This window comes from Phocoena sinus, chromosome 16 (genome assembly GCF_008692025.1).
Source record: "Phocoena sinus isolate mPhoSin1 chromosome 16, mPhoSin1.pri, whole genome shotgun sequence".
Classification (NCBI taxonomy): domain Eukaryota; kingdom Metazoa; phylum Chordata; class Mammalia; order Artiodactyla; family Phocoenidae; genus Phocoena; species Phocoena sinus.
This window is the reverse complement of record NC_045778.1, coordinates 73,423,199-73,451,014: the sequence shown is the minus strand read 5'-3', so window position 1 is coordinate 73,451,014 and position 27,816 is coordinate 73,423,199. Positions and strand designations below refer to the sequence as shown.

Genomic DNA, 27,816 nt, shown 5'->3' with positions numbered 1-27,816 from the left:
ATATGAATTGGTACAGCCACTATGGAGAACAGTATGGAGGTTCCTTAAAAAACTGCCATTTTGTTTTTCTCATAAATCAGGTACTTCCCGGACAAAAGTGATGTAGGGAGAAAAAGACATTTCCAAACAGCACCTGCATCATCCAGTCTAAAAATAAAGTCAGTAGAATTGGTTTAGGAGTGAGTTATGTCACTGCTAACAATACTTAGATGTATAACGACATTAGCGGGTAACTGGCCTAGGACCTGCGGGCTCCAGCATCCACCGACATGACATCTCTGAGGAGGTGCCTGCTTTCCGAGCTGCGTCAATTCCTTCTCACCCAACCCCACCAAGCCTTCATTTCAGGAAGCCAGGGCTGGACCTACTAAATCCAAGAAAAAGGGCTGGCTGAACACAGGGAAAGCCTGGATTTAGAGCTTTCATTAAGCAGTAATAATGGACTTTCTATTTCAAGAACAGAATGTCTAACAGTGTTGCCAAGGAGAAGCTCTCCAGGACTTGCTTAAATGGTAAATATAAAACCATTGTAATTAGCATATTAATAACGGTTTGATTTCTAACGCCATATGAAAGCATCTCTCCAGTCTCTTTATAATACTATTTGCTTGGAGGTAATTACAGAGCAAAGACACAGCACTGGCGTGCAGAAGCCTGCTCTCCCCACTTCTGCCTCATACTGGCTGCAGCAAAGTCTCCTGATCATGAAAATGGAGGCATGGGGGCTAATCCCACCTCTTGTGCCCATTTTAGCTCTAACATTCTTTCCACGATCTGATAAAAAGTGAAAGTTTCCCCCAAAGTAAAAGGGGAGTATTTCAGACCCAAAAGAACCCAAATCCCTGCAGAGTGGGCTTCACCCAAACAAGGATCGATCTTCTATGAATGGGTCCCCAGGACAACTTCTGCAACTCAGAAAAGAATCACTGATATTAAAGAACTCTCCAAACTTGACATTCCTGGCAACTAGCCGACATACACCCCCTGAGAGTTGAGAAGTGCAAAGCATGCTTATGTCCCCACAGCCGGGAGGCAGGGCAAGAGGGAGGATGGAGACCAGGTGGTAAGCAGTTTCCCGCGAGCTGCACAGAACCCCACACTCACCTCGGGGCTCTGCACCCCATGCAGGGCTCTAAATGACAGCCCAGGGTTCAGTTCCAGGCTGCAGTGAAAAGCTGACTCTGCAGCTACTGCTCTAATTGCACTGGAGGACGGAAGGTTGGGAACCTGGTTTGTTTTGCACTCAAGAGTGGCTCTTGTCTTCTCAGAGGGGCTGACGGGATGGTGAGCAGGGGCTGCCTGGGGCAGCCTAATTGCTGCAACTCTACACTCCAATTAAACAACAAACCAACACGCAGAACAGTGCAAAAAAGACCAGGCTTATTGGGACCACTCCAGAAGCAGGTCCCAGTTCAGAGGAGGCTTTTTTCTCTCCACACAACTGCTGTCCTCTCCACACCTTCAACCAAAAGCAGCTCACTCTACTGGAAGCACCTTGAGGACAGGACTTTTGTTTTCTATGCACATATGCCTATCACACTGTAGGCAGCCTCCCATATAACAAGGGCTGGCCAACGAGATGAGGAGAAGCTGGGTTAGGTTCAGCTTCTGGAAAACTCCTTAAAGGTGGATGACTCATTGAAAGGAATGTATATTTACCCTTTTCTTCACTTTCTTTTTTCTAATGCCTGGAACAAGAATGTGATGGCTGGAGCTGCATTAGCCATTTTGGACCATGAGATATCTGGTGGAGATAAGAGATGGAAGGAGCCTGGGTCCCTAATGGCACAGAAGAGCCAAGCCGTAGCCTAACCTCGAGGCTTCATTTATATGAGGAAAAAACATGTTGTTCAAACCATCCAGCAAATGATCATAGGTATCTGATTGATGGGATACTCTGCCTTGCCACCCAAACCTCCCTTGCTAAATCCTGCCCCTCAGTCAAGGCATCCTTCTCTAGGAAATTTCTTGGATTATACCCTAGGGAGGAAATAATCACTTCTTCATTTGACCAACTGCAGTACTTTGTCATTTAGCATAGTGACGAAGAGTTCATGATCAGGAGTCAGACCAGGGTTCAATTCAAGTTCTTCCACTTACTAGTCATGTGGCCTTGGGCAAATCACTTCCCCTCTTTGACCCTCAGTTTCATCAGCTGTCAGTTGGGATGGTAACACTACCATCTCCCAGAGCTTCCTGAAGCTTGGATGATGGTACAGGTAAAGCCCCTGGCAGCCCATCAGCATGCAACAAACCTGCACTGAACTTTTCCAGATATAGCCATTTGTGAGTCACTGTCAAGATTTTTTTTTTTTTTTTTTGCAGAACATGGGCCTCTCACTGTTGTGGCCTCTCCCGTTGCGGAGCACAGGCTCCGGACGCGCATGGCTCACGGGCCCAGCCACTCCGCGGCATGTGGGATCTTCCCGGACCGGGGCACAAACCCGTGTCCCCTGCATCGGCAGGCAGACTCTCAACTACTGCGCCACCAGGGAAGCCCTGTCAAGATTTTTTAACGATAACTTTTACCATAATCTACCACCTGTAATAGTTACTACCATTAGAGTATTTACTTGGTATTTTTCTTTAACTTGGGTTTTAATTGACTCTCCCTCCTACCGTTTTTCAACTTTTTTCCCTAATCAATAACATATGGGAAATTACTGTAGTAGTTACTTTTTTTTTCCTTTTAAATGGCATACATCAAAATAAATGCATAACCCCAGTTCATCCATGTCTCACCTGAAATCACCTCACAACACTAAGAGACGTGCCTGCTGCCCTTCCTAATATGGTCCTGAAGTATTTAGGAATGAAATGTACCTGCATCTTTTAGTCTCCATCAACTAGGCTCCTTGAGGATGGGGCCCGGGTGGCACTTATCTCTGAGTAGCCCAGAATCTGGGACATAGAAGGAGCTCATTGAATATTTGCTTAATGAGCAGGCGAACATTCTCTCGCAGCCATATCAGAGACCTGGACGGAGAGCACAGCTAAATTCCATTCCAGCACATTCCAAGGGCTGGCCAAATTCTTCTGCTGTGCTGGGTGCATGTTCTATCAAAAATTACACAAAAGGAGTGGGCTGTCAGCAAAGGAGTCTGCAATTGTTTCCACAAACATTTCCATGAACCTTCAATGGCTTTGGCTGTAAGGGGACATGATCCATTTCGTGGTGCCCTGGCAAGACCCATCCTGGCCAGTGAAACGTGGCAGGAGCTCTACAGAAAGGGGATTCTTCTCTGAGCTGGACAAAGAAAACCTTCTGAAGGAGTTTTATGCCACCTTGACAATGAAAAACATTCTTGCAAAATATTCCATCAGGGAGCTCAGTCCTTACGCAAAGCAAGAGGTGGTGACATTCCAAAAACACTGGATCCCAAATAAAATGTGAGCTGTGACAAAGATGCAGCAGGACCCAGCTTCTGTGTCAGAGACACTTTCTGAACGATGGAAATGTTTTGATGGAAAATAGTGCACTAGGCCTGTTAAGAAGTAACCGAGTGAAATGATTTTTGGCGTACGTAAATGTTTTAGTTGGCAAATTCAAACCAACTCAGACTGAAAGATAATACTTCTCCCACCACCTCACCTTTCTGTGGCCAAATGGAGTACTGAGAAAATGAGACAGGTGTAGGCAGCACGCTGCTTGGGACCACGGAGCCAAAGACCTAGATGCAAAAGGCTCTTGAGCTGGAGGGTCCCCGTCAAAGAGGTGGCTGCCGCTGGTGGAAAGCTTATCTAGCAGGAAGGGGCGTGACCCTCCAGGCCCATCTGCACGGCATCCTCACCCCATCCTGGGGCAAGCTGTGTGGCACAACCATGATTAAGCCCCGAGAAGCAGCAGAGAGCAGCCACAGGCCAGGTCTTGCTGGGCAATGGAGGCAACTTCTAGGAGCCTGGTCTGTAAAAGGAGAATGGAAATACCACTTACCCGCAGGATTGCTGGGGGATTACATGAGCTCAGCGAGTATGAAAAGAGCTTTGCAAGCTGCATGGCAGCCCCACAGCCTCCATGGAGAGTGAAGACAGGCACGTTCAGAGCAACAGTCAGCGTTAAGTGGCGGTTTTGAAGATCATAAGAATCCCTGGAACTCAAAGGACTAGGAGGTGACGGCAGCTGAATCAGTGCCAGACAGGAGAGCTGGCTTTCACCATTCAGGCCTCACTGGGAAAATAACTTGGCTGCTGGCCAATGACCCCAGAAAGGCCGTCTCCAGGACTGCAGAGAGACAGACCACACACCGACCCCCAAGGGCCATCTCGGCCCCAGTGAGTATTGTTCCACACCGGCAGGTGCCAGCGCTGAGTACAGCGCCCTCCCACTCGTGTCTCAGCTGATGCGCGTGGAGACCCCGGGGGGTGTCCTGTATTTACCCCATGGTCCGAATGAAGAACTGCTTCCTGAAGGTGAGAGGCTTGCCCAGGACTACCCAGTGAGTAAATGGAAGAGCAAAGCACTGAACCTGTTTGGCTTTTAAAGATACTGCTTTCCTTCCAGAACCATCGGAAAAATCGTCTGACGCAGCATCACCTTGGCCCACCTCCCAGAGCCATGCCGCCACCTTGAGCTGCTGTCCTGCCTTTTGTCTGCAGCTTTGTAACCGTGAAGCCCAGTGAGGACCAGGCTTGGCCCTAGTCCAGCCCCATCAGCTCCTCACCGGCCCCCAACTCCTTCCAGCACAGACCACAAGCCCCCTCCATCCTCCCTCCTCTCCTCCCTCTAGTCTCAAGCCACAAGTTCTTTTCTGAACACAGCAAATGGGCCACCTAGAGCTCATTCTCCCAAACTCTCTCTTGTGATGTGATGGCCAGGGTGTGGCGAGGGAAGAGGGTGCAGGATGATGGGAGATTCCTCAACCCTCATCTCTCGCCAACATCTCAAAAAATCTGTCTCATGCTGGTGGCCAGGACCTCAAGAGCAGCCCTCCGGTGGTGGTGGAGGGGCTAAGCAGAGAAGCCCTGTCATCCGGCCACCCCCCAGCCCCGCACTCCTATTTATACCTCTCAGTCGAGCTCTTTCCTTTTTTGGACAATGTCACCGTCTTGGCTCACCGTGGATGCCCTGTCACTGTACCTCTTTACCAGGGACAGAGGAGCAAAGCAAAGCAACACATGAAGTTGGCCTGCCACCAGTGCTATAACTTGGGATGTCTAATTCCCCCCCCCAGGGCACTTTCCAATGGCCGGTCTAACCAATGTCTCAGCCAGTTTCTTCGAAATAGGGAGCTGGCCAGCGGCGCCCAGCCGGGCAAAGCCCTGGCCCCTCCAGGCCGGTTGTTCCACAGCCAATTCCACGGAGGCCTGTGGCATCTTCCTGCCCAAGTGGCCTCATCTTCTAGAGCCCCGGGGCAGGCACTGGCCTGGCACTGCCCAGCACCCTGGCCTGTCAAAATACATTCTGCCCATACATTCCTCGAAGTCAGCAGGGCAGGTGCTAATCTGCCCTCTCTCCAGAGAGGTGGAACAGAGCTCAGAGGCACCTACTTCCCAGGTGGAGCAGGGGGGCCTTTTCTCATTTTTACTTCTAATGACTGGTGTATTTGTTACTTGCTCACGTCTCAAAAGGATCCACACCATTTTCCAATAAAAGCACAAGTTCAATCGTTCAATGAAAGACAAAGAAGAGGAAGTAATCAGCAAAGAGGGAGGGGGAAGAAAACAAGCTCCCCCCAGGGCATCTGACAAAGGAGAGCTATGCCTCTGGCACAAAACTGGTCTGTGGGCTTCCCAGCAGTTTGAACAGAGGGATGCAGGTGGGTGGGTAGTGGCAGAGCATAAACGAAAACCAGGCCTCAGGACTCCTCGTTAATCAAACACACAACAAGCACCTACTGGATGCAGGTGCTGTGATACACGACCGGGGGGCACAGGGAACTGAGGTACAGCCCCTGTCCAGGGGTCGGGTGGGTGAGAGAAGAGCTCACCCGTGGGGTATCACTCTGCCCTCGCTCATGGAGAAGAAAAGGGTGGATGCTGGAACACAACGGGACAGACAGCGCCACCTGGCACCACCCGGCTGTACCCATGGGTACCGGTGAGGCTGCCCTCTTTGCTTGCCAAGCGGCCCTTGTCTCCTAGGGAAGGGCCGGGATCCTGGGAGTAAGCCCTTTCCCAATTTGGAGGCTGCCCTTGAGCGTGGCAGCCCCACGACCTGCCCAGCAAGTGATTACTCAGCTCTACGGCAGGATGGGAGGAGACCAGGAGCCAAGGACGGGCCCCTTGTTGCCACAGACCCAGAACTGCCCCTCCCCGGCTCAGACCCCACCCCTCCCCGCACAAGATGCTGTGGCTGGGCTTGCTAGGCTCCTCGACTAAGGCACCTCCTGGGCCCATGGTGCCTGCCATCAAGCCAGCAGACCCAGGCCCCTCCCAGTTTCCTGCCGTCCTCAGCATCCAGCCTGCCCGTCCGTCCCTCTGTGGGGCCTCAGTTTCCCCACCTGCAGAGTGAGGGGTGTGGCTACAATGGGACAGAGGTCTTCCAGCTCTGATATTCCAGGAGGAATCTTGTTAGCTCGAAAACGACTACAACTCGGATCTCCAGCACCCGACACTGGCACCGCACCCGGTCAGCACTCAAGGACTCACTGAACAAATGAATGAAGGGGCCCCAGGAGGGATGTGTGAGCTCAGTGGCCACTGGGAGGCACTGTGCTTTCCTCCCTGCTGCAAACCAAGGTGGCGGAGATCAGAGCTGCTCCTGGGGAGACTCTCCACCCCCCTGAGAAGGCCTTATAAGCCGAAGGTCCCACTCAGCTCGTCCCTCCCCTGCCCACTCACTGCCTGCTTGGACCCCTGCAGTTAGGCTCTCACACTCCCCAGCCAGTGGTCCTGAACAGGCCCGTTGTCTCTGAGCCTCAGCCATGTCATCCATAAAATGGGGGCAAGGGGAGGGGTGGTTTCTATACAACCCCCCGGCACAGTAAGAACAAGGTGAGTGTCCATCCCCATTTGACAGGTGAGAAAACTGAGGCTTAGGCAGGGGCTCTATGGGAACTCTCTGTACTTTGTGCTCAATATTTCCACCAGACTAAAACTGCTCTAAAAATAGAGCCTGTTCATTGAAAACAAAACAAAAACGGAGGCTTGGAGAGGTGGGTGATTGGCTTAAGGCACAGAGCTGGTAAGTGGGAACCATGCAGAATTTGGAACTTCTATCTCCTGGCCCAGAACTCTCTCCACTGCCTTCCCTTGCTGGTGTTGTCTCCAGGTCAGAGTCACTCCACCTGGTATCTGTTCAGGCAAAAGGGATACAAGACAGCCAACAGCTTGCCTTCAGGGCACATGGTCTGGTGATGGACACACACGCACACGCACGCACATAGTACAGCGCTGGGTCACAAAGGCCAGGCCGAGGACAATCCCCTCAACAAGAGGGAACCTCCGCAGACTCTTCCAGAAAGCTGGAGGGCAACAGACAGCACAAACCTGGTCTCCCCTCAGATGAGCCAGGTGCCAGCTGTACCTCAGCCCTCAGGACTGAGTGTCAAAGCAAAGAGAGGGAGAAGAGGGGGGTAGATCCAACCAACTGGGGACAGAAATTCTGAGGTCTCTACCTAGTAAAGTCATTGCAAGAAACAGGAATCCAGGAGGGGTGCAGGCTGGGGATGAGTGGGAAGTTAACACGGCAGCAGGCAAGCACAGCTGAGAACTATTCCTTTCACCTTAAAGCCAAACACGGACAGAGGGTGGCAAAAGCCCCAAGAGAACGAATCTCTTGGCTGACTAGCCAGGGGAGGAGGCCAGAGGACTGTCAAGGGTGGAGAGCTCCCTCTGCACCCAAACCCACATTCTGACGCCCAGTCGGCTCAGGTCAGCAAGCCGCACCTGGACTATGCCCGAGGTGATCTCCCAGCCGGACCCCAGGCACATCCTGGTCTAAGATGGCCAGTGTGACATTCCTGCCCATCTGACACCTTCTAAAAGGTCCAGCGGGGGAGGAGGGAGAGAGGACAGACAGCAGGGGAACGAGAAATCACCCCCGAAAAGAAGGGGAGAGACAGGTGGGCAGCGGGAAGGGCTACCGGCTCGGAGACCTCACAGGTTATGTGAAAGGCATCCCATGACCCAGCATCACAAAGAGAAACCTGCTCCCAGACTGACGCTGCGGGTGAGGAAGCTTCAGCCACTCCTGTCCCCTGTGGCATCACCTGAGCCACGGCGTACTGCCATCAGAAGTGGCGGCCCTTTCTGGGACATTCCAGGTCCTGGGCTGGGTACTTGAGAAACACTGTCTCATTTCTCCCTGGCACACAGTAGGTAAAGGAAAAATATCTGGAGGAGTGAATGAATCTCATGTCACCCAGGAAGCCCTGCCTGCTCCCCTTTGCTCTCTGCTCTCACTGAGAATGGGTGCAGGGGCTGTCAGAGATGGACATTCAATGGCTCCCTACTACCTGCAAGACAAAGACCTAACCTTCCAGGCTGGAGGCATGGATGGTGTCTCTGGCTCGACCCAGCCTCTCTTAGCCTCTTCTCACTCCTGACTTCCCTGCACAAAGCTCACCAAAGCAGTGCACCATCACCGTCCAAATGTGCCCCACCCCCATGGGGAAATCATGGCCAACATGGTGGAAATCACAGCCAGCATGGCCTTGACTCAGGCCCAGGTTTGAATGTGGGCTCTGCTTCTTCCAGAGCTCTGTAGCTTTGAGCAGTTTATTAATCTCTCTGAATCTCTGCATCCTCGTCCATAAAACAGGAGGACTTCCCTGGTGGTCCAGTGGTTAAGACTCCGCGTTTCCACTGCAGGGGGCACGGGTTTGATACCTGGTTGGGGAACTAAGACCCACATGCCACACGGCGTGGCAAAAAAAAAAAAAAATAGGGGCGGGGAAAACAGCCCCTGGCCCATAGGGTTCTGTAATACTTCGATGAGTGTGTGTCTGTTAGGCAAGCAGCCTGATGTCTGGCCAGAGTTAAGTGCCCAGGAAATGCTTGCTGGTTGGATGACGCTGAACCTGCTGACCCCAAAAGTCTTCCCTTTCTGCCACGACTCAGCTGGCTCCTTCCCGTCCCACACAGACGTCTCTGTCCCCCTTCTCCCCCGACCTCTGGGCACTTGGTACTAAGGACAGATATTTGACAGTTGCCCACATTCACGTGGCTGTTACCCAGCATCATGTGTGTGCTTTCCGCCCTGTCTCCCCAACCAGGGACAGCTCTTTAAGGGATGGAGCTGGCCTCACATGCCCCCTGGGGACCCTCTGCTTGGCCTTCAGAGTGAAAGCTGGACAGGGGTTTGCGGATGAACTGGCTCTCACTCCATGTGTCTGAACTGGTTGAGACCCCTCCTGCCTGGAGCCAGAGGGGTGGGTGAGATGAGATGGCCTGTAAGAAAGGAGGTGTGGAGGGCAACCATCTGGAGACTCTGAGCCTGCTGAGAGTTAGTAAATAGAGATTTGAGGGCTAAGGGAAAAGGGTTATATCCAGGTTAAGTAAAGGAAATATACGGCCCAGTCCATGCTACCAAGAGCCACTCCGGAAAGCAGCTCCCTACCACCTGGCAGCTCCCCAGATCCCTGGGACAGAGTAAAGACTTAACAGATGAATGAAAGAATGAATGAATGAACAGATAAACTTAAAAGCAGCAGGACCTGGCAACCACCACTCAGGGAACCAAGAGGCGAAGCTCTGAACTGCACCAACTGTTGACAACAGTGAGATAAAGAAGAGGAAGGGGTTGAAGCGGCCACCCGTGAGCACCCACTGTGAGCCCAGCCCTGTGCAGAGCTCTCCCCACACCCGTCCCCAGGTAATCCTCGCAACACTCCTATTCCCGTTTTGCAGATAGAGAGACTGAGGATTAGGGAAGTTACATCACTTGCCAGTAAGGAACAGAGCCTGGCTCAAAACCAGGTCCCTCACACTTCATTGCTGTCTCTGTACCAAACTGACAGAGCTGGGTTAGCCCCTCAAAAGCTTTGTCCCAGTTGACCTGCCTGAGGCATATGCCCAGTGCCAACAGCTGCCAGGTACTTGCAGAGTTGCTGCCACCCAAGCCTGATGATGGCGTCTCTTGGCAAAGCCATTCTCGGCACCTTGCTCCGCCTCAAGCTGGTCTCAGCTAAAGGCCTGGAGCAGCATCACCTCTGTGTCCATCTCTGCCCACCAACCAGAGGGGGCTGGCGGGACAGCGGGCCTGGCAGCACTCACCCCTTCCTCCCGCTCTCCCACGCTGTCCCTTGAGTCAGAAAGGGAGAGAAAAGTGGGGTCACTGCCCTTGGAGGGTACAGTTGGACACCTCTGTCCTGAACCATTTGTGATGAAAGCAGCTACTTCAGAACGGACAAGGTGAAAGCCGTTCTCTAACCACATTTCCAGAGCCTTTTAAAAGAACTGAGAGAAAAATTCGACCCATCAGCAATCAATCGTTCCAGGATTTGGGAAGATTAAGGCAAAAATATCCCAGCAAGGAAAGAAAATGAAGATTCTAAAAGGGCACGGTGCAGGGTAGACACTCGTGTTGGATGCTGGGGAAACAGTGCCAGGCAGATCCAGGCTCTACCCTGTGGTCAAGCCGAGGAAGAGGCTAGTCTTCAGACCGCCACAGGGTGAGGACCAAACCCAGACTAGGTAAGGTCACCAGGGAGAGCTTCCTGGGGGAAGTGACCTGCAAGGTAGAAGACCAAGGTTGAGTCAATTACCAGGCAGAGTTAGGGATGTATGCCAGGCAAAGGCCTGGAGAAGGGAGGAAACAAGAAGGAAAGGCTGGGGACCTCCCTGGTGGTCCAGTGGGTAAGACTCCGTGCTCCCAATGCAGGAGGCCTGGGTTCAATCCCTGGTCAGGGAACTAGATCCCGCGTGCATGCCACAACTAAGACCAGGCGCAGCCAAACTAAATAAATAAATAAATATTTTTTTTAAAAAAAGAAGGAAAGGCTGAGTCGGGGCACAGTAGGAGGGGTGAAGCTGGAGCAGTAAGAAAGGGCAGGTAAGGCAGGGCCTGGACAGCTTTGATAAGACCTTTGGGGACCTTTGGGCTCCATCCTGACCACACTGGAAAGCTACTGAAGCAGCAGGTGGTAGCGTGATCAGATGGATGTTTTAGAAAGAGCCTCCTGGCTGTTGCGTAGAGCTTGTTAGGAAACACATGAGCCTGGAAGGAGTTGGCAGCAACACAGGAGTTCAGGCAGGAGAAGGTAGTGCCCGGGACGAAGGGAATGGTGGAGATGGGGAGAGAGGGGCTGGCCCAAGAGAGACCGTGGAGGCAGTTACCTGGACTTGGAAGGGACTGGCTATGTACACAGGACAGGGACAGGGGTGGCAAGTCAGAGGGAAAGGGAGGATCCCGGGTCTCTGCGCAGCCACAGGGAGGGTGGTGATTGTCATCAAGATCAGACACAGGGGTGGCTTTAGAAGAAAGGGTCACACGACCACATTGAAAACAGCCAGGATCAATCTGCAGAGCTCACTATAAAGGCTTTCTACCAGTAACTCCACTGGCCACTTGATCATCCAGTACGGTAGGAAAGATTACCGGATCCCCATTTTAAAGATGGGCAAATTGAGGTTAAGCAACTTTCCCAAGGCCATAGAAGCAAGAGAGGAGCACGGGAAGCTGGGTCTTCTGCCTCCCAGTCCACTGGGGATTCTACAACCATATTTCTCAATTTAAGATGATACCTGACTTTTGGGCAGGGCAACAAAAGACAGCTGGCACAATTCTCTCTCTCTGAGCAGAACAAACTATGAAAGGGCCACAGACCAGAATGTCAACAGTGGTTGTCTCATTGGCAATTTTTATTTTCTTCTTTTTAGATTCTATTTTGGAAATGTCATCAATGGGTTTATATTATTTTTGTAAAGACAAAAAGAACTAAAAGATAATTTTAAAAATAATTTTTAGGAAATTCCCTGGCAGTCCAGTGGTTAGGACTCTGTGCTTTCACTGCCGTGGCCCAGGTTCAATCCCCTGGTCTGGGAACTAAGTTCTCGCAAGCTGCAAGGCCAAAAAATAATAATAATAATTTAAAAAATAATTTTTATAGACAATGCAAGGACAGCACAACCGCGAAACAGAAAAAACGAACAGATGAAAAGCCGCGCTCGATTTGCATGTTTCTTGATTTTGCATTTTCCTTCCTAACACTAGCTGGGAGGGGCCGCAGAGAGAAGTCAGTAGGAGCTCATGCCTACAGGAGCTCTTTAGGGGATACATTTTGTTGGTGTTGTCCTTTTTTTTTTTTTTTAATTTGAAAGTTTATATTGGCCACAAATATCCCTCCGCCCACATTTTTTTCTTCTCACTCTCCCTTGGGTGCTAGCTCTGGGGTACTCGGAACAAGGGGTGTTTAATACGCTGAGGCAGAGGCTGGGGCAATACTGCCAAGGTGCTGCTGAACAGACAGAGCCCGGGAAATAAATTCTGTAAATAGTCTGAGCAGAGACCATCAGGAGTGTTGTCCTAGTGTCTCTTTATGGGGCAGAACTGTCATGCTCAGCCTGCTGCGGGTCGGCTGGCCTCTTGTGCTGGTCTGAGGTCCCCATTGCTGCATAAACCAGCTTGTTTTTCCCGTTTTCAGCAACAGGCCTTAAAACAGACAGAAAAGCCCTTCTCATGCCCGCGACTGCAGTGAATTGGGGCTGGCAAGCGGGGCCAAGGTGCTCACCAAACCTCACTGGCTTTGTCCATCAGAGGCACATTTCAGGTTAATGGCATCTGCGGACGCAAGCATGAGCAGGAAACAGAACATTTCAGAGGAAGCAAGGGAGGCAGAGGTCATGGCGCAGGCTGCTCGGGTTTAGCTACACGCGTCTGCCTTTAAAAAGACAGCGTGAGGGGGCTTCCCTGATGGCGCAGTGGTTGAGAATCTGCCTGCTAATGCAGGGGATACGGGTTCGAGCCCTGGTCTGGGAAGATCCCACAAGCCGCGGAGCAACTGGACCCGTGAGCCACAACTACTGAGCCTGCGCGTCTGAAGCCTGTGCTCCACAACAAGAGAGGCCGCGATAGTGAGAGGCCCGTGCACCGCGATGAAGAGTGGCCCCCGCTTGCCGCAACTAGAGAAAGCCCTCGCACAGAAACGAAGACCCAACACAGCCAAAAACAAATAAATAAACAAATGTGGGGTTTAAAAAAAAAAGACAGCGTGAGGATTTCCCTGGTGGCGCAGTGGTTAAGAATCCACCTGCCAATGCAGGGGACACGGGTTCGAGCCCTGGTCCGGGAAGATCCCACATGCCGCAGAGCAACTAAGCCCCTGTGCCACAACTACTGAGCCTGCGCTCTAGAGCCTGAGAGCCACAACTACTGAGCCTGTGCTCTAGAGCCCACGAGCCACAACTACTGAGCCCGCGTGCCACAACTACTGAAGCCTGCGCGCCTAGAGCCCATGCTTCACAACAAGAGAAGCCACCACAATGGGAAGCCCGCGCACCACAACGAAAAGCAGCCCCCGCTCGTCGCAACTAGAGAAAGCCCATGTGCAGCAGTGAAGACCCTGTGCAGCCAAAAATAAATTAATAAATTAAAAAAAAAAGACAGCGTGGGCTTTCTCACCTCTGAGCAATGTCACAATGAAGTACAAAGATGCTCATCTGAACGCTAACTGTAATGGCAAAAACTAGAGGGAAAAAACCCCAAAAGTACAATATATACATGGGATAGACAGGAAGCCTTGAAAAATCAGGTTCATTGGAGGCTAATGGGAGAGGGCTTCTTTTCTTTTCTTCCTTTCTTTTTTTTAAAAATTATTTATTTATTTGGCTGCAGCGGGTCTTAGTTGTGGCATGTGGGATCTTCAGTTGCATCCTGCAGGCTCTTTTAGTTGTGGCATGCAGGATCTAGTTCCCTGACCAGGGATCAAACCCGTTCCCCCTGCATTGGGAGAGCGGAGTCTTAACCACTGGACCACCAGGGAAGTCCCAAGAGGGCTTATTTTCAAGATAACTTAAAGGAAGAATCCGCCCGCAGGAAATAAATAAGCCACAGGTGGGGAAAGATCGGGGGCCTGGACCAATGCTGGGAGGACGGCAATAGGCTAGTTCCCCACTGTCCGCTGGTGTAGACACTCACCCCTCTGGATGGCCCAAGAAAACAGGAATTTTGTGTTTTGTTCACTGATGTATCCCCAATGCCTGACACTCAATAAATATGCACCAAATGGAAAAACATAAATCACGTTTATGGAGGTTTTTAATGACCTGGGAAAATATTTTTGAAATTATGTTAAGAAAAAGATTAAGAAACAAAACCATGGTATGTACACGGGGAAAAGAAGCTAGAAGGAATGACATGAAAGTATTAACTAGCTATAGCTGAGTGGTAAAAATGTGGGTGGCCTTTCTTATGTTTTTTAGCAAAGTAATTTACCAATTACAATTACTGGAACAATAACAACAATAGTAAAAGGAGGAAACAAAACAGCACCGTGCAGCATGGTTTGGAAAGCAGTTAACTGTCTTGCAGACATTCATTCCTGTGGCCTGTGGGAAGAAGTCAGCCTGGGCCTGCAGGGGTTAACCCCAAGCTGGGGTCAGGAAGGAGGGAAGGATCCACCCTCAGACTTGGTCAGATTTGGGATCCTCTAGCCCCTTGAACTTGAACTCCAGAGACCATGTGAGAAGGTTATACTAGGGGTTGGATTGTGAGCCCCAAAGAAGACATGTTGGAGTCCTAAGCCCTAGTACTTCAGAATGTGATCTTATTTGAAAATAGGGTCTTTACAGAGGTAACTGAGTTAAAATCAGGTCATTACGGTAAACCCTAGTCCAATATGACACCAATATAACTGGTGCCCTTATAAAACGGGGAAATCTGGACATACACAGACACAGACACGAACAAGAATGCCATGTTAAGGTGAAGATGAGATTAGGGTGATGCTACTACAAGCCAAGGAATGTTGAAAATTGCCAACAACCATGAGAAGCAAGGAGGAAAGCCTGGAGCAGATTCTCCCTCATGGGCTCAGAATGAAACAATACTGTCGACACCTTAATCTTAGACCTCCAGCTTCTAGAACTGTGAAGACAATAAATTTCTGTTGTTTAAGCCCCCATAAATGTCTGTGGCATTTTGCTCTGGCAGCCTGAGTCGACTAACACAGTGAGGGAAAGCCTGCCTTGGAGTCAGGTCACAGGGAGACCTCGGCATGTCACTTGTCTCTCTGGGACTCAGTTTACTTACCTGGAAAATGGGAGACCTGGCCTAAAGCAGTGGGTTTCAAACTTGGTTTTCACTCTGGAATAAAATCTTACACAGGTAAAAACCTTCACTCTGGAATAAAATCTTACCAAATATAAAAGGTAAAAAGAAACCCTGTTCAGATAGAAGTCTGCTCTGGATCTCTCATGCTCCCTTGCAGGACAGCCTTTGAAAACCACAATCTCAGATCATCTGTAAAATCCCTATCAGTGCTCCATTCTAAGAATCTCCAAACACAAAACCCACCAGCTAGGATCACTGAGCATCTTGCTTGCACCCAAGCCCAGGCTGGGCACCGAAGATCCAGCCCTTGCCTTCCAGTGGCTGTTCATCTTGGTGTAGAGGTGAGACTAACACCCAGCAAACTAGCCAGGCCACCCTCTCCCTCGTAAGAGCTACAGCTGCAGACAGGTCACCTGATGTTCTAAATCCGCCACATCTAAATTTATCTTGCCCTCCAAGGACAAGCAGATGCTGTGTCTTATCAGAGCATGGCAAGTGGCAGAACGACATACATGACGTGCCCTTATCACCCGAAGGACGAGAATGACGTCTGTAGAAAGACTTGGCTCACCTGGCGATGAAACCAAGAGCTTACGTGCCAGCCTGGAAGGCCTGAAGGGGACCAGGTCATGCAGACCCTTGGGTGGGGTGAGACCTGTCCCAGGAGCCCATACTCCTTTCCAGACCCTGATGCGTGCCTGGCAATGCCAGGGAACCTGTAGCCCTTGAACAGGGACGAGCAGAAAAGGAGGCTGTTTGCAGCACGGCATGGACTAGCTCCTGTCACATCTCTGGGAAAGGACCCCAGCTGCCCATTCCACTCAGTGGACATCGACGATGTGCAGGCAGGAGACCACAGTGGGCTGGATGAGGGGGACCCCGCCAGTCAGAGCGCAGAGCTGAGCAACCCAGGAGGAGGCTGGAGACTCCAGGGATGGGGTCCAGGGTCAGGCTGAGCTGATCCAGGCTTGGGCTTCCTCCAAAGCCTTGCAGGATTGAAGGTCCTGAGACCCTACCTGCTGAAGGCAACACGGTGGCTCCTGCCTGCCAGCATCCGAGCAGAACTGGGCAGGAGCCACACAGCCACAGTCCTGCTGGATCTGCAAAGACGGAGAGACTCTGACCATCTTCTCAGAGACCACAGACTCATCAGGGGACCCAAAATCAACTAGGAAAGAGGGCAATGGTGTCACCAATCCCACTGCCCCACTGTGGAACCAGGCAGCAAATTCTGTATTTATTCATTCAACTTTCACTTACACAAATAACTCGCCAATTCATTCTCCTTAAAAAAAAAAAAAAAAAAAAAAATCACCTTACAGATAAAGCTAATATCCCCTCTGACCTCTATGCCTTCCCCAGGGGTAACCTTTATTAGCGCTCTGGGGTACAACCTTCCATATGTCCCTGCAAAGAAACCTACAAGGCCAGGGATCTGGGCACAGTGTGACGCCATCAGCTTCCACAGGTGTGCTGTGGGGCTGAGGGGAAGAAGGAGGGCTGAGGGCTGCAGGGATATCAGGGTGGCCTCCAGGAAGGGGAGGCCAGAGGCAGGGGCTCAAGGAAGGGTAGGTTTCAAATGATCCCAAGGCTGGAGTCCCTGGGGCACTGGACCCACGAGATGTCAGCGCAGAAGCAGCTAGCCACATTCATCGTTTGCAGCCAATTCGGCTTCTTTGGGAAACTCTGAAGCCCTCCCCAAGGGCCTTCAGCCTTTGCCACACATCACGAGCACCATGATGACGATGGTGACAAGGATGGCTTCTTCTAGGCACTCTGCTGGCCCTCCCAACGGTTCTACCAGGTTGGTAATAGTGTCTCCCATTTGATAGACAAAGAAACGACAACCCAGAGAAATTAAGCAACCTGCCCCATGTCACACGTCTGGGAGCCGCAGAGCCACCGTTTGACCTTAATGCCAGTGACTTTCCACAAGACGACCCTGCTTCTGCGGCCAATGGTACAGCTCCTGGGCCTGCAACAATGCCCAGCACCCAGCAGGAGCTCAACAAATATTTGTAGGCTGACTTCTTGTTCAAAGACCATGAGCAATGCTGGGTGAATAGTCAAAACTAGGCTAGTTCAAGGCATCTTCACATTATTACAGTATTTTGGTTTTTCTTCTTAAAGGTTAAAAGTCTCCATTTTCTTCCAGGAATCCCCCATAGCCTAGAGCTTCTGCTCCTAGAAAGAGTTAAGACTTTGGCAAGACGCTGTCCCACAAGGCAAATGAAATCTCTCCCGTCCCATCCATCGGTGAGTGTACAGGGCACCGCGGCAGCTACAGGGCACCGCGGCAGCTACTTTCTGCAAACAGCCTCCTGGTAAATGTCAGCCTCACCAGGGGGTGGGGAGGGGCCTTGATTTATTATATAGCTTTTGGACAGTTCCTACAGAAATATTGCCAAACAGTGGAATAACCAACTCTTTCACTCATACTCTTTTTTTTTAATGAAAGAAAAAAGCATGCAATGAGCCTGAGCTAAATAAATAAAAATGCCACACTTTTTGCCCAACAGAATTTTCTGCGTCACTGAGAAATATTTGCAGACCTCAACAATCTTTTATCTTCACAATGACGTTCCAGCCTTCCAAGTTTTGGACATTCTGAGAACTTCTTTGATTTGGATCCTCTAATTATCTTACAATTAGCTTACTAACGAATGCCATTATTTGATGTTTCATCAAGCAGATATCAAAGAACGCTTCTTCTCCCACGATCTGTCTGCTCCCCTCCAGGACTGTCTAAAATCAGTTACTCATATCTGGGGCTCACACTGGAAGTAGATACATGTGGCAAGGACTCTCTGTCTTAATACTCGTTACTGCCAATCCCAGTTATGGTTTCCAGGCTGAGGAGGAGGGCAGCATCCATTCATTCAGTCACTTCATCCATCCATCATCCACCCATCCATCCATCCATCTACTCACTGTGCCAGCGATGGAGACCCCAAGATGGAGAGCACGTGGTCCATGCCCCCAGGGAGCTCCCACAAAGAGATGCCCTGGGAGGCTCAGAGTGACGTCACTTCCTCCAGGGAAGTTCCTGACAGGTGCAAGACCCTCCACACTATTCTCTAGCTCGGCAACCTGTCCCTCCATCATGGACCTTTCTCAGAATTTGTTATCACCTCTTTATTTCTGCCAGTCTCTTGGGTTCAGCCATGAATGAGCTCGGGGGGCCGGGGGCAGGAATCAGGCCTGTTTCCCCAGTGCACAGCATACCTTAAGTGCTCAGTAAACACTTGTTGAATAAGCAAATGAACATGCTACCCATACTTAGAAGATAAAAGAAAGAAAAAAGAAACAGATAGAAATGTCTATCCCTCCGAGTACCTACTGAGTTTCTCTGCTGGGGGCTGGGGGCTGGGGGCTGGGGGCTGGGGGCTGTAGGCTGGGGGCTGATGCCAAAATGTTTATAAAATCAATATGATGCTGGGGAGTGGCGAGCTGCAGCTCAGGATCAGGGGCCTGGACTGTCCTGGGCAGGTCACTTCTCCTCTTGGAGTCTAACAGGCTCTGAAATTCCGACTCAGGTCTGAAAGGGGTGGCTAGACGAGATGCTCTCTAGTTCCTTGAGTCGAGAATTCCGTAAAAGCCTAACGTCACTGTGAGAATTACTCCAGTTGCAGCCTCAGGGGAAACGGGCCTGGACCAGGAGCCACCAGGTCACCTGCCCCTCTGAGCTGCTCATCATCTAGTAGGGAGTGGGGGAAGGGAGACAAAGCAGATGCTTTCTAAGGTGCCTCCTAAGTCTGAACTGTTATGACTTTAAACCACTGGCTAAATTAAATGTGGGTATGGCAAGCATATGTCACAGAATTTTTAAACAGAGCCCTCATTTCCAATATTTCACTTCATTCATTCCTTCGTTCACTCTCCCGACGTTTAGTGAACCTCTATTGTGTGGCAGACACTGTTCTAGTGGTGACCCGCACAAGACACAGTCAGTATTGTCATGGGACATCCAGTCCAGTAAGGGAGAGAGAAAATACACAGGTCAGCAACTAAACAAAGGATGACGGCAGCTGGGGGCGCAGGCCAAGAACATTCATAAATAGCACAGTGTGACAGACAGCAATTAGAGGGCAAGTATAGTTCCTATCTAAAGGCTGGTTGGGAAGGCTTTTCTACGGAGGTGATATCTGAACTGAGACCTAAAGGCCCCCTAGAAGAAGTGTGGGGAAGAGCATTCCAGACAGAGGACAGCAGGGGCAAAGGCTCCAGGCTCCAGACAAGCTTGGGGTAGTCAAGGGACAAAAGGGCAACCAGCACAGCAAAGTGAATGGAGGAGGAGGGAGTGACTGAGACAAAGGTGAGGGCCAGCTCACATAGGACAGGGTAGGAAGGGCATTGCCAAGAGGTCCATGGATAGGATTCAGGGGGTCTGTGAACTTGGATGGAGAAAAATGTCATCTCTCTCTTCACCAGCCTCTAACTGGAAATGAGCACTTCATTGAGTCACAAATGTTGACAACAACCCACAGTAATGTTAGCGGTGCCTGGGACTTGTCAACGACAGAAATCTCAGACCCATTCATATCACCATCATTGCAGATATCTGGAAACATCACTTACGCTCTCACTAATTCAAAATTACAGTAGCTCTTAGACCAGCTGCTGGGCCTTATTATTCACAAAAAAGCACATATACTTCAAGATCATAACATTTTAAAGTATCTAATAACTATTTGAAAAGAACTGGTTTCCTTTGCAACCCTGCGTATTTTATTTTCTGTATGTAAAAGCATTATTCTGAGAAGGGATCCCTAGGCTCCACGCAACGACCAAAGAGCTCATAAGCCACGGTGAGAAGTTTGTCTTTTATTGCAGGCGGGAGCAGCTGCTGCAGCGGTTTCAGGAGGGGACCCAAGGGGTGCCGTTTTCATTTCTCAGAATCCCCCTGGCTGCTGGGGGAGATGGCCTGTGGTTGTCAGGGCAGTGCTGGGGGCGAGAGAGGGTGTGGCTTTAACAGACCACTGTTCTGGCCAGTCAACGGGGTCCTTGTGGTCTCCGTCCTCCCCTCTGATCAAGAGCCTTCCCACGGGGCCCTCTGGGCCCATAAGGGCCTCATCACCCTGGCCCAAAGCCTGCTCTGGGACATCCTCCCAAAGAGCTTCAGAAAGTGAGCTCATGTGTCCACAAGAAAAATAACTGTGGCATTTGCCACTGTTTGGTTTGTATATTGGTCTAGAGAAGAAATGAGATTTTTATTTAAGAAAGCCTTCCAGCAGGACCCCAGCAGAGGCTGGGCAAACACCAGAGCGACGGACTGTAAACACACAGGAAGGCCCGAGCCCTGGGGCCGGTCCCCACGAGCTGCAGCCCCTCGGTTTATGGCGGCCTTCCTGTTTTCCCGGCCTCTCCTCACACTGCACTCATACACAGAGTCTTTTCAATCCCTCTAGGAGAACAGAAGAATTCATTTTCACACGCCAGCGTGCACGTTTCTCTCACCCTCCCAGGGGAGGGGACCCTGACAAGAGGCCCGTTTATGGACCGTGATGGACAGATGGGGATGGGGCCCATGGGGTGGAATCCACAGACATAGAAAAGCTCAGAGGCGAATCCTAGGCTCCAGGGGGGTCCCCCATACCAGAAGTGACGAGGGTGCAGCCGGGCCAACTGGAAGGTGAGAGGCATTTGGGGCCCTTCTGGGGCAATGCCTGGAGGCCCCATGGGGAGCAGGGCTAGAGTGGGGGGCACTGAGAGTTGGTGTCAGGGGCTGAACCTCTGCAGAACTCGCTCACCTCCAAGTATCAGGATCTGTGTGTCAGAAAGGAGAGACGTGGAGAGGGAGGGAGCCCTGGGCCTCTGAGTCTGGCACTAGGATAGGTGAAAAGAAAGGTAGACAGTGAGGCGTCCACACTGCTGGAGTGAACTGTGGCCGAAGTGTGACCGTTCTGGAGGGGCCAGCTCAGCTCAGCTGTCCTTTTTCCAGGCTGCTGGCTAGAGAGAACAGGATTTATTTTGGGAGGGGGTGTCTTTTCTTTTGCACCCATTGGCATCTCCGGGTAGTGAGTTTCTCCAGCACATGGTCCCTGGGATTTAAGGGAGGCAAAAAAGAAAAGCCAGGAGCTCACTGGCACATCACTCCTCACATCCTGAGATCCCAGCCAGTCTGCCTCTTCCTCCATTTTTAGGAATCTTCTTTTGTTTTATTTTTTAAATGCTTGTTTTGTTTTTATTTTATTTATTTATTTATTTTTGGCTGTGTTGGGTCTTCGTTGCTGTGCACGGGCTTTTCTCTAGTTGCAGCGAGCAGGGGCTACTCTTCGTTGCAGTGCGCGGGCTTCTCACTGAGGTGGCTTCTCTTTGTTGCAGAGCACGGGCTCTAGGCGCGCAGGCTTCAGTAGTTGTGGCACGAGGGCTCAGTAGTTGTGGCTCATGGGCTTAGTTGCTCTGCAGCATGTGTGATCTTCCTGGACCAGGGCTCGAACCCGTGTCCCCTGCATTGGCAGGCCGATTCTTAACCACTGTGCCACCAGAGAGGTCCCTTTAGGAATCTTCTTATATTTTTTTATATGTGATATCCAGAGCTCTGGACTGCCCATGGTCGGGGGGATAGGAAACAACGCACCTGCTCCACGTTGTCTGGAACTGGAAGTCCTATAGTTGACGTTTGTGTTTTCCATTTTCAAGAGACACATGAATCAAATATAGCAAAATATTAACATTTCTTTAATCCAGGTGGCGGGTACACGAATGTTCCTCATATGACTCTCAACACTCTTCCATTTATTTAAAACACTGCAGAAGCTCAGTGTTCACTCCTTCATACCACTTCATTCATTCTTTCCTTCACTCGTTCATACAACTATTGTGCTCCTCCTGTAAGCAGGCACCAGGCACATGGTGGTGAATTTAAAAGATCCTTCTCGAGGAGACTTTCGCACTTGAGGGGCAAGGAGACATCCAATAATAACTGGGGGTGGGAGGTGGGGAGGTGGGAGGTGCCCTCACAAAAGGGCAGGATGCTTTGAAAGACCCTGGAGCTAGTTTTAATTCTCTGAGGAGGTGGCCTTCAGAGGGGGCTGGGTCCTGAGGACCATTCCAGACACCACCACCTGCAGGCAGTTAACCCAAGGCAGAGAAGCAAATGGGCTCCACCTGCCGGGCCCCTCCCAGGTGATACTGGCCCTCACGCAGTTACCCTGCCTCTCTACACAGCTCCCCACTTTGGAGGGTCCTTTCCTCCTATTTCAAGTTCTCTCTTCCAAATCAACACCTCAGAAGGGTCTCTGGGATCAGCCCTATGGCTCTGAGGTTGAGTGGGAGCCATTCCTGGGCCTGTTGAGAAAAAGCTGGGCTCAGCATCCAGGAAAGGCATGTGGTAGCTGGTGAACGTGCTCGCCCTGGACCAAGAGGATGGAGAAGAGGGTCTGGTTCCCCAGGGCTGTGCGGAGACCATGGCATCTGAGCTCCCCACCCCTCCCCACCCCTCCCCACCCCTAGGCCCTACTCTCTCCAGGCCTAAAGAACCAGATGGCCCCGGGAGGGTGGCGGCAGATTCCAGGGACTCTCCTTCCTCTCCCCTCTCTGAAGGCTACTTGTGAGTTGTCAGTGGCAAAACCCTCCCCGACATCCTCCCAGCCCCAGAAGAAGAGCCCATCTTCTCTCCCCCCGCTGCCCCACGTACCTCCAGATCAAGGGCAAACTTGGGCACCCCCAACACAAGAGTGGCCCAGCAGAGTGGGAGCTGCTGTGCATTCCGGGAAGAAAGTCAAGTGCTAAGGGGAGTGGTCCCGAGCTCCAGCGAAGCCCTTCACACACCTGGTCTCACCGGACTGGGTTCGTGAGCACTGTTTTCAGCTGAGGAAACTGAGGCTCAGCAAGATTAAGTAGCTTGTCAGGTGGCTGGAGAGCGGGTGGGGTTTGAACCCAAGTCGGCCTGGACCCAGAGGCCCTGATCTCTTGGGCCACCTGCACTCTCAGCCCCAAGAACCCCGTGGGGACCCCGACCTGAGCTTTTAAGGACGGAAGGTGGGTCTGAGGTCATTTCCCCACCACTCAGCACCCTACATCTTCCCTGCTCACATCTGCCTTTGTGGGATGCACGTGGCTCCCTTCCACTTCATAAACACCAATTCAGGGAGCTCCTCCTCCGTGCTGGGCATGTGGGGCACACAGAGGGAACAGGTCACCTGCTGTCACAGCACAACGGAAGGATCTGGAGGGGGGCACCCGGCGAGAGGACTGAGCAGGCCTGGGACGGCACGTGAGTCCCACCTGGCCTGGGGAGCTGGTGGAGGCCAGGCCACGCGGAGAAGCCATTCAGAAAAGCTAACGGCCACGAGTGGCCTCACGTCCCACAGCAGGCGCAGGGCAGTTCTCCCAGTGCCCCAGGCAGAAGTCTCAAGAGCAGCTGGGCCTGCGGAGTTCTGGGTAACAGCATCATCCTATATGCACGCTCAAAGGGTCTGAGTGTAATAAACACAGTATGGCACATCCGTGACCTCTAGCAGTCAGGAGCAGATAAGACGCCCTCATGCAACAAGCGGGAGTGCCCCTCCCTGGGCACAGAGGGGAGAAGGGCCAGGGCTCCCACCAGCACAGAGAGTCCTCGTCCAGTCCCCCAGCCTCCTCACCACAGCCGTGTTCGGAGTGGGGCCGGGGACAGACCCTCCTTGTGCATTTGGCTGTGCCAGCCCCTAGGGAGACAAGCGCCCTCTACTCTTGGAGCTGCCTGGCCGTGTGGGTGCTGAATAAAGAGGACAGGGCTGTGTACTGAGCAGGGCAGCTCCTCGGTGAGAACCCACATCCCTGGCAGCAGGGAAGGGGAGCCCAGAGGCTCACCACCCCGCCTCAGCTCCCAAAGCCTGGGGCTGCTTCCTGAAGGCAGGACCCACGGGCCCCAGGAAGGAAGGGCGGAAAGCTACGAGGGGGGTGCTCAGGGCCAGGTGTGGCCCACCTCCACCGCCCTCCCACAAGCTGTGCACCTTTGGTCCAATTACAGAATCTCTCTGTGCCTTGGTTTCCCCAGCTGAAAAGTGGAGTAAAATAACAGCCTCAAAGGGTAATGGGGAGATAATCCTGCCCGGCACACACCAAATACTCGACGAATGTTGGTTGCATCTTTATACCAATTAGCAAAGGCATCAGCTTGGAGCGCCTACCTGGCATCACCTTACTGCATTAATCGATTTGTACCTGACTCACCGTTAACGGGCCGCTTGCTCCCCTCTCCGTCCCTCCCTGTGCCCCCTCGAGGCAGGACAGCTTACCTATGGTCCTTCGGAGGTCTTCACACTGGCTAATGTGAGGGAACTTCAGGATTTCCTTCCACTTCTTGCTTTTCCCCTTGCGCTTTCCTCCGCCCCCTGCAGAGATGGGGGAGAAAGATGGGGAGCTGATGCTGGTGTTGTCCAAGGCTCCAGAGCCTGTGTCCCAGCCCAGTGAGCCCGTGCACGGCTTCCTGGCTGGGAGACAGGGACACGCCCCCTCCCTTGTCGTCATCAAGCCTGTGTGTTCTTCCCGCAGGCTCGCCCGGGCCTGGGCACCCCCCCCCCCACCAGCAGCAGTGGTCCCTCCCATCCTCCACACCTGCACCCACACCGGGCACCCTGTTCTTCCTCGGCGTCTCCCAAGGCTGTGCAGCCCTGCCGGGTGCCTGGTGTTCACCCCAGACTTGACCACAACCTTCCGATGGCAGGGGCCAGGCCTGTCGGCCTGGGAAATCCTGGTGAAATGGATTCACAAGCGGGTGGACTGCGGCCCCCTCACCACCTCATTTTATCCCCTTGTTTCCTGGGGAGAGTCCCCATCCCCAGCTGGAGGCCAGGTGTCGGGGACAAGGACTTCAACTTCCACTTGTCCTGGGTAGCCTCTTCTTCTCCCACCACACGAACCCCAGGGTCTCAGAGGATGCATTTCTCAAGGCTGGAAGGACTCCTGAAGGACCCCCGTCAGGCCTCGCATCCTGCCCAGTGTGCACACGTAATGAACACGCACACGCTAGGGACACACATGCAATGGATATGCACACATGATAGACATACAAACACAATGAACACACATGTAACACACAATGAACACGTACATGCAATGAACACACACGGAGCTACCTAAGGCGCACACACAGGTGTTCCCATCATCCCTACCACACCTTATCCGTGGACAGATGTCAGAACACTCAGGTGTGCAAACGGCAAGGGGGGGCCGACTCCAGCCTACGTGTCCCTGAGCCCACCACCATTTGGAACTTGGACCTGGAGGCACCTCTGTGTCACGTGGCCAGGACCACGCCAAGAACCTGAGATGCCATCATCTGCCCACTGCCCCCACAGTGGCCCTTAAATTCCAATGGTCAGTGACTCACCAAAGATCACATAATCCTTTAGGTCCCTCAGCGTCTCGGAATTTTAAGGGCTTCTCCTCCCCCTTCATGTGATCACCACCTCAAGTACCCGCGAAGTTTGGGGCCAGTTAAAGAGATGCCAGATCTTGGCCAACCCCCAGGGGCAGCCCCCACCTGCCAGCCAACCCAGGGACACCTGGAGGAGCTCGGCTCTGGCCCCGCCCCCGGCCCAGCGTGTGCCTGCGCTGGCACAGAGCTGATCTCAATAAAGGGAGATTCCCAACTCATCCAACTGCCCTGCAAAGCTGAGGCCACCTTCCTGAACAGCAAGTGAGTGGGCTTCTGAGGATGGGACCAGGACCCCCACCCAGGGGGCCAGGAAGGAGGGGAGGGAGCTGACGGCAGAGGGGCAGGACACGATCCATTTCCCAGCTCTCTGCTCGTTCTGTCTTCAGCCCAGCCAACCAGCCCCAGCCCCCTCTCCTCAAGCCTCCACAAAGGTCAAAGGCCCCAGCCTCCAAGGAACAAAACAAATGTGTGTGGGGCTCACATTGTGGCCAGACACTGTTTGAACATTATCTTACTTAATCTTCAGAATGACTCGCGGAGGAGGAAATCACTGGGCATATCACAGATGTAGAAACAGACGTCCGACGTTGTGTAACTCACCAGCTGATGGCCTGTCCGACTCCACTGTGCTCTTTGCTCCAGTGGCACCAACACACCATCACACATCCACGCACACCTCACAGCGCTTCTGCTGCCCTGCCCTGGTCCCCGCTCTAACTCTCCCAGGCATAACTATTACTATTGCCACTTGACAGACAAGGAAACTGAGGCACAGGGAAGAAAGAAGCAAGTCACCTATAGGCCCACAGCTCACAAATGGCAGGGCCAAGACCCCAGCCTGAGCAGAATCCAGACCCTATAGGCATTCACGCTCATCCTTCTGTCTATAAAGCTCTCTTTCGGGAGCACCGAAAGCAAAGGAAGCTCCCAGGTATCAAAGAGGAAGCTGGCATCAGACCTCAGAAGTGATATGGCATCCGGTAGGAGGAAACAGAACTCGAATCTCTCCAGCTGAGGCCCAAGCCACCGAGAAGAGACGCCACCCCGGGCCCGAGGCCTGAAGAGCTGCTCTGTTGGACCCACGTGTGGCTTGTTGGTTTGTTTGCCTGTTCATTGAACCCGGTGTCAAGATTTAAACATGGAGATGTTACATATGAATCCAGATTTGGGACTTCTCTTCCTGCATTTCTCTTCCAGGATGAGCTGGAGCTGGGCGGCGGCTGCCCCTGTGGACAGGACAGTGGCCTCCAGTCGGTAGCTGGCCCGGCCCCTGTAAAGGTTACGTGCATCCCCCGGGGAAGGGCCGCCGTCTCGAGAAATCAGCCAAGTCCGATGCTCCCATCCCCATCAGCTCCGGCTCTGAGGCTTAAAAGGGCCATTAGAACTCATCCAACCATAAACAAGACCAAAAGACACCCCTCAGAATGGGAGAAAATATTTGCAAATGAAGCAACTGACAAAGGATTAATCTCCAAAATTTACAAGCAGCTCATGCAGCTCAATAACAAAAAAACAAACAACCCAATCCAAAAATGGGCAGAAGACCTAAATAGACATTTCTCCAAAGAAGATATACAGACTGCCAACAAACACATGAAAGAATGCTCAACATCATTAATCATTAGAGAAATGCAAATCAAAACTACAATGAGATATCATCTCACACCAGTCAGAATGGCCATCATCAAAAAATCCAGAAACAATAAATGCTGGAGAGGGTGTGGAGAAAAGGGAACCCTCTTGCACTGCTGGTGGGAATATGAATTGGTTCAGCCACTGTGGAGAACAGTATGGAGGTTCCTTAAAAAACTACAAATAGAACTACCATATGACCCAGCAATCCCACTACTGGGCATATACCCTGAGAAAACCATAATTCAAAAAGAGTCATGTACCAAAATGCTCATTGCAGCTCTATTTACAATAGCCCGGGGATGGAAACAACCTAAGTGCCCATCATCGGATGAATGGATAAAGAAGATGTGGCACATATATACAATGGAATATTACTCAGCCACAAAAAGAAACGAAATTGAGCTATTTGTAATGAGGTGGATAGACCTAGAGTCTGTCATACAGGGTGAAGTAAGTCAGAAAGAGAAAGACAAATACCGTATGCTAACACATATATATGGAATTTAAGAAAAAACCAATGTCATGAAGAACCTAGGGGTAAGACAGGAATAAAGACACAGACCTACTGGAGAACGGACGTGAGGATATGGGGAGGGGGAAGGGTGAGCTGTGACAAAGCGAGAGAGAGGCATGGACATATATACACTACCAAACGTAAGGTAGA

The 27,816-nt window shown here is 51.7% G+C and overlaps 1 protein-coding gene across 10 annotated transcripts in view; it reads right to left on the bottom strand.

Moving 5' to 3' along the window:
- The window catches only part of GRK5 (G protein-coupled receptor kinase 5), a 224,645-nt gene that overhangs the window by 94,622 nt on the left and 102,207 nt on the right, over positions 1-27,816 (bottom strand). For all 10 annotated transcript variants that reach the window (XM_032608694.1, XM_032608693.1, XM_032608696.1 and 7 more), the window contains exon 2: positions 24,376-24,471. In XM_032608694.1, coding sequence (XP_032464585.1) covers positions 24,376-24,471 — 96 coding nt within the window. The remainder of the gene's footprint in view (positions 1-24,375; positions 24,472-27,816) is intronic.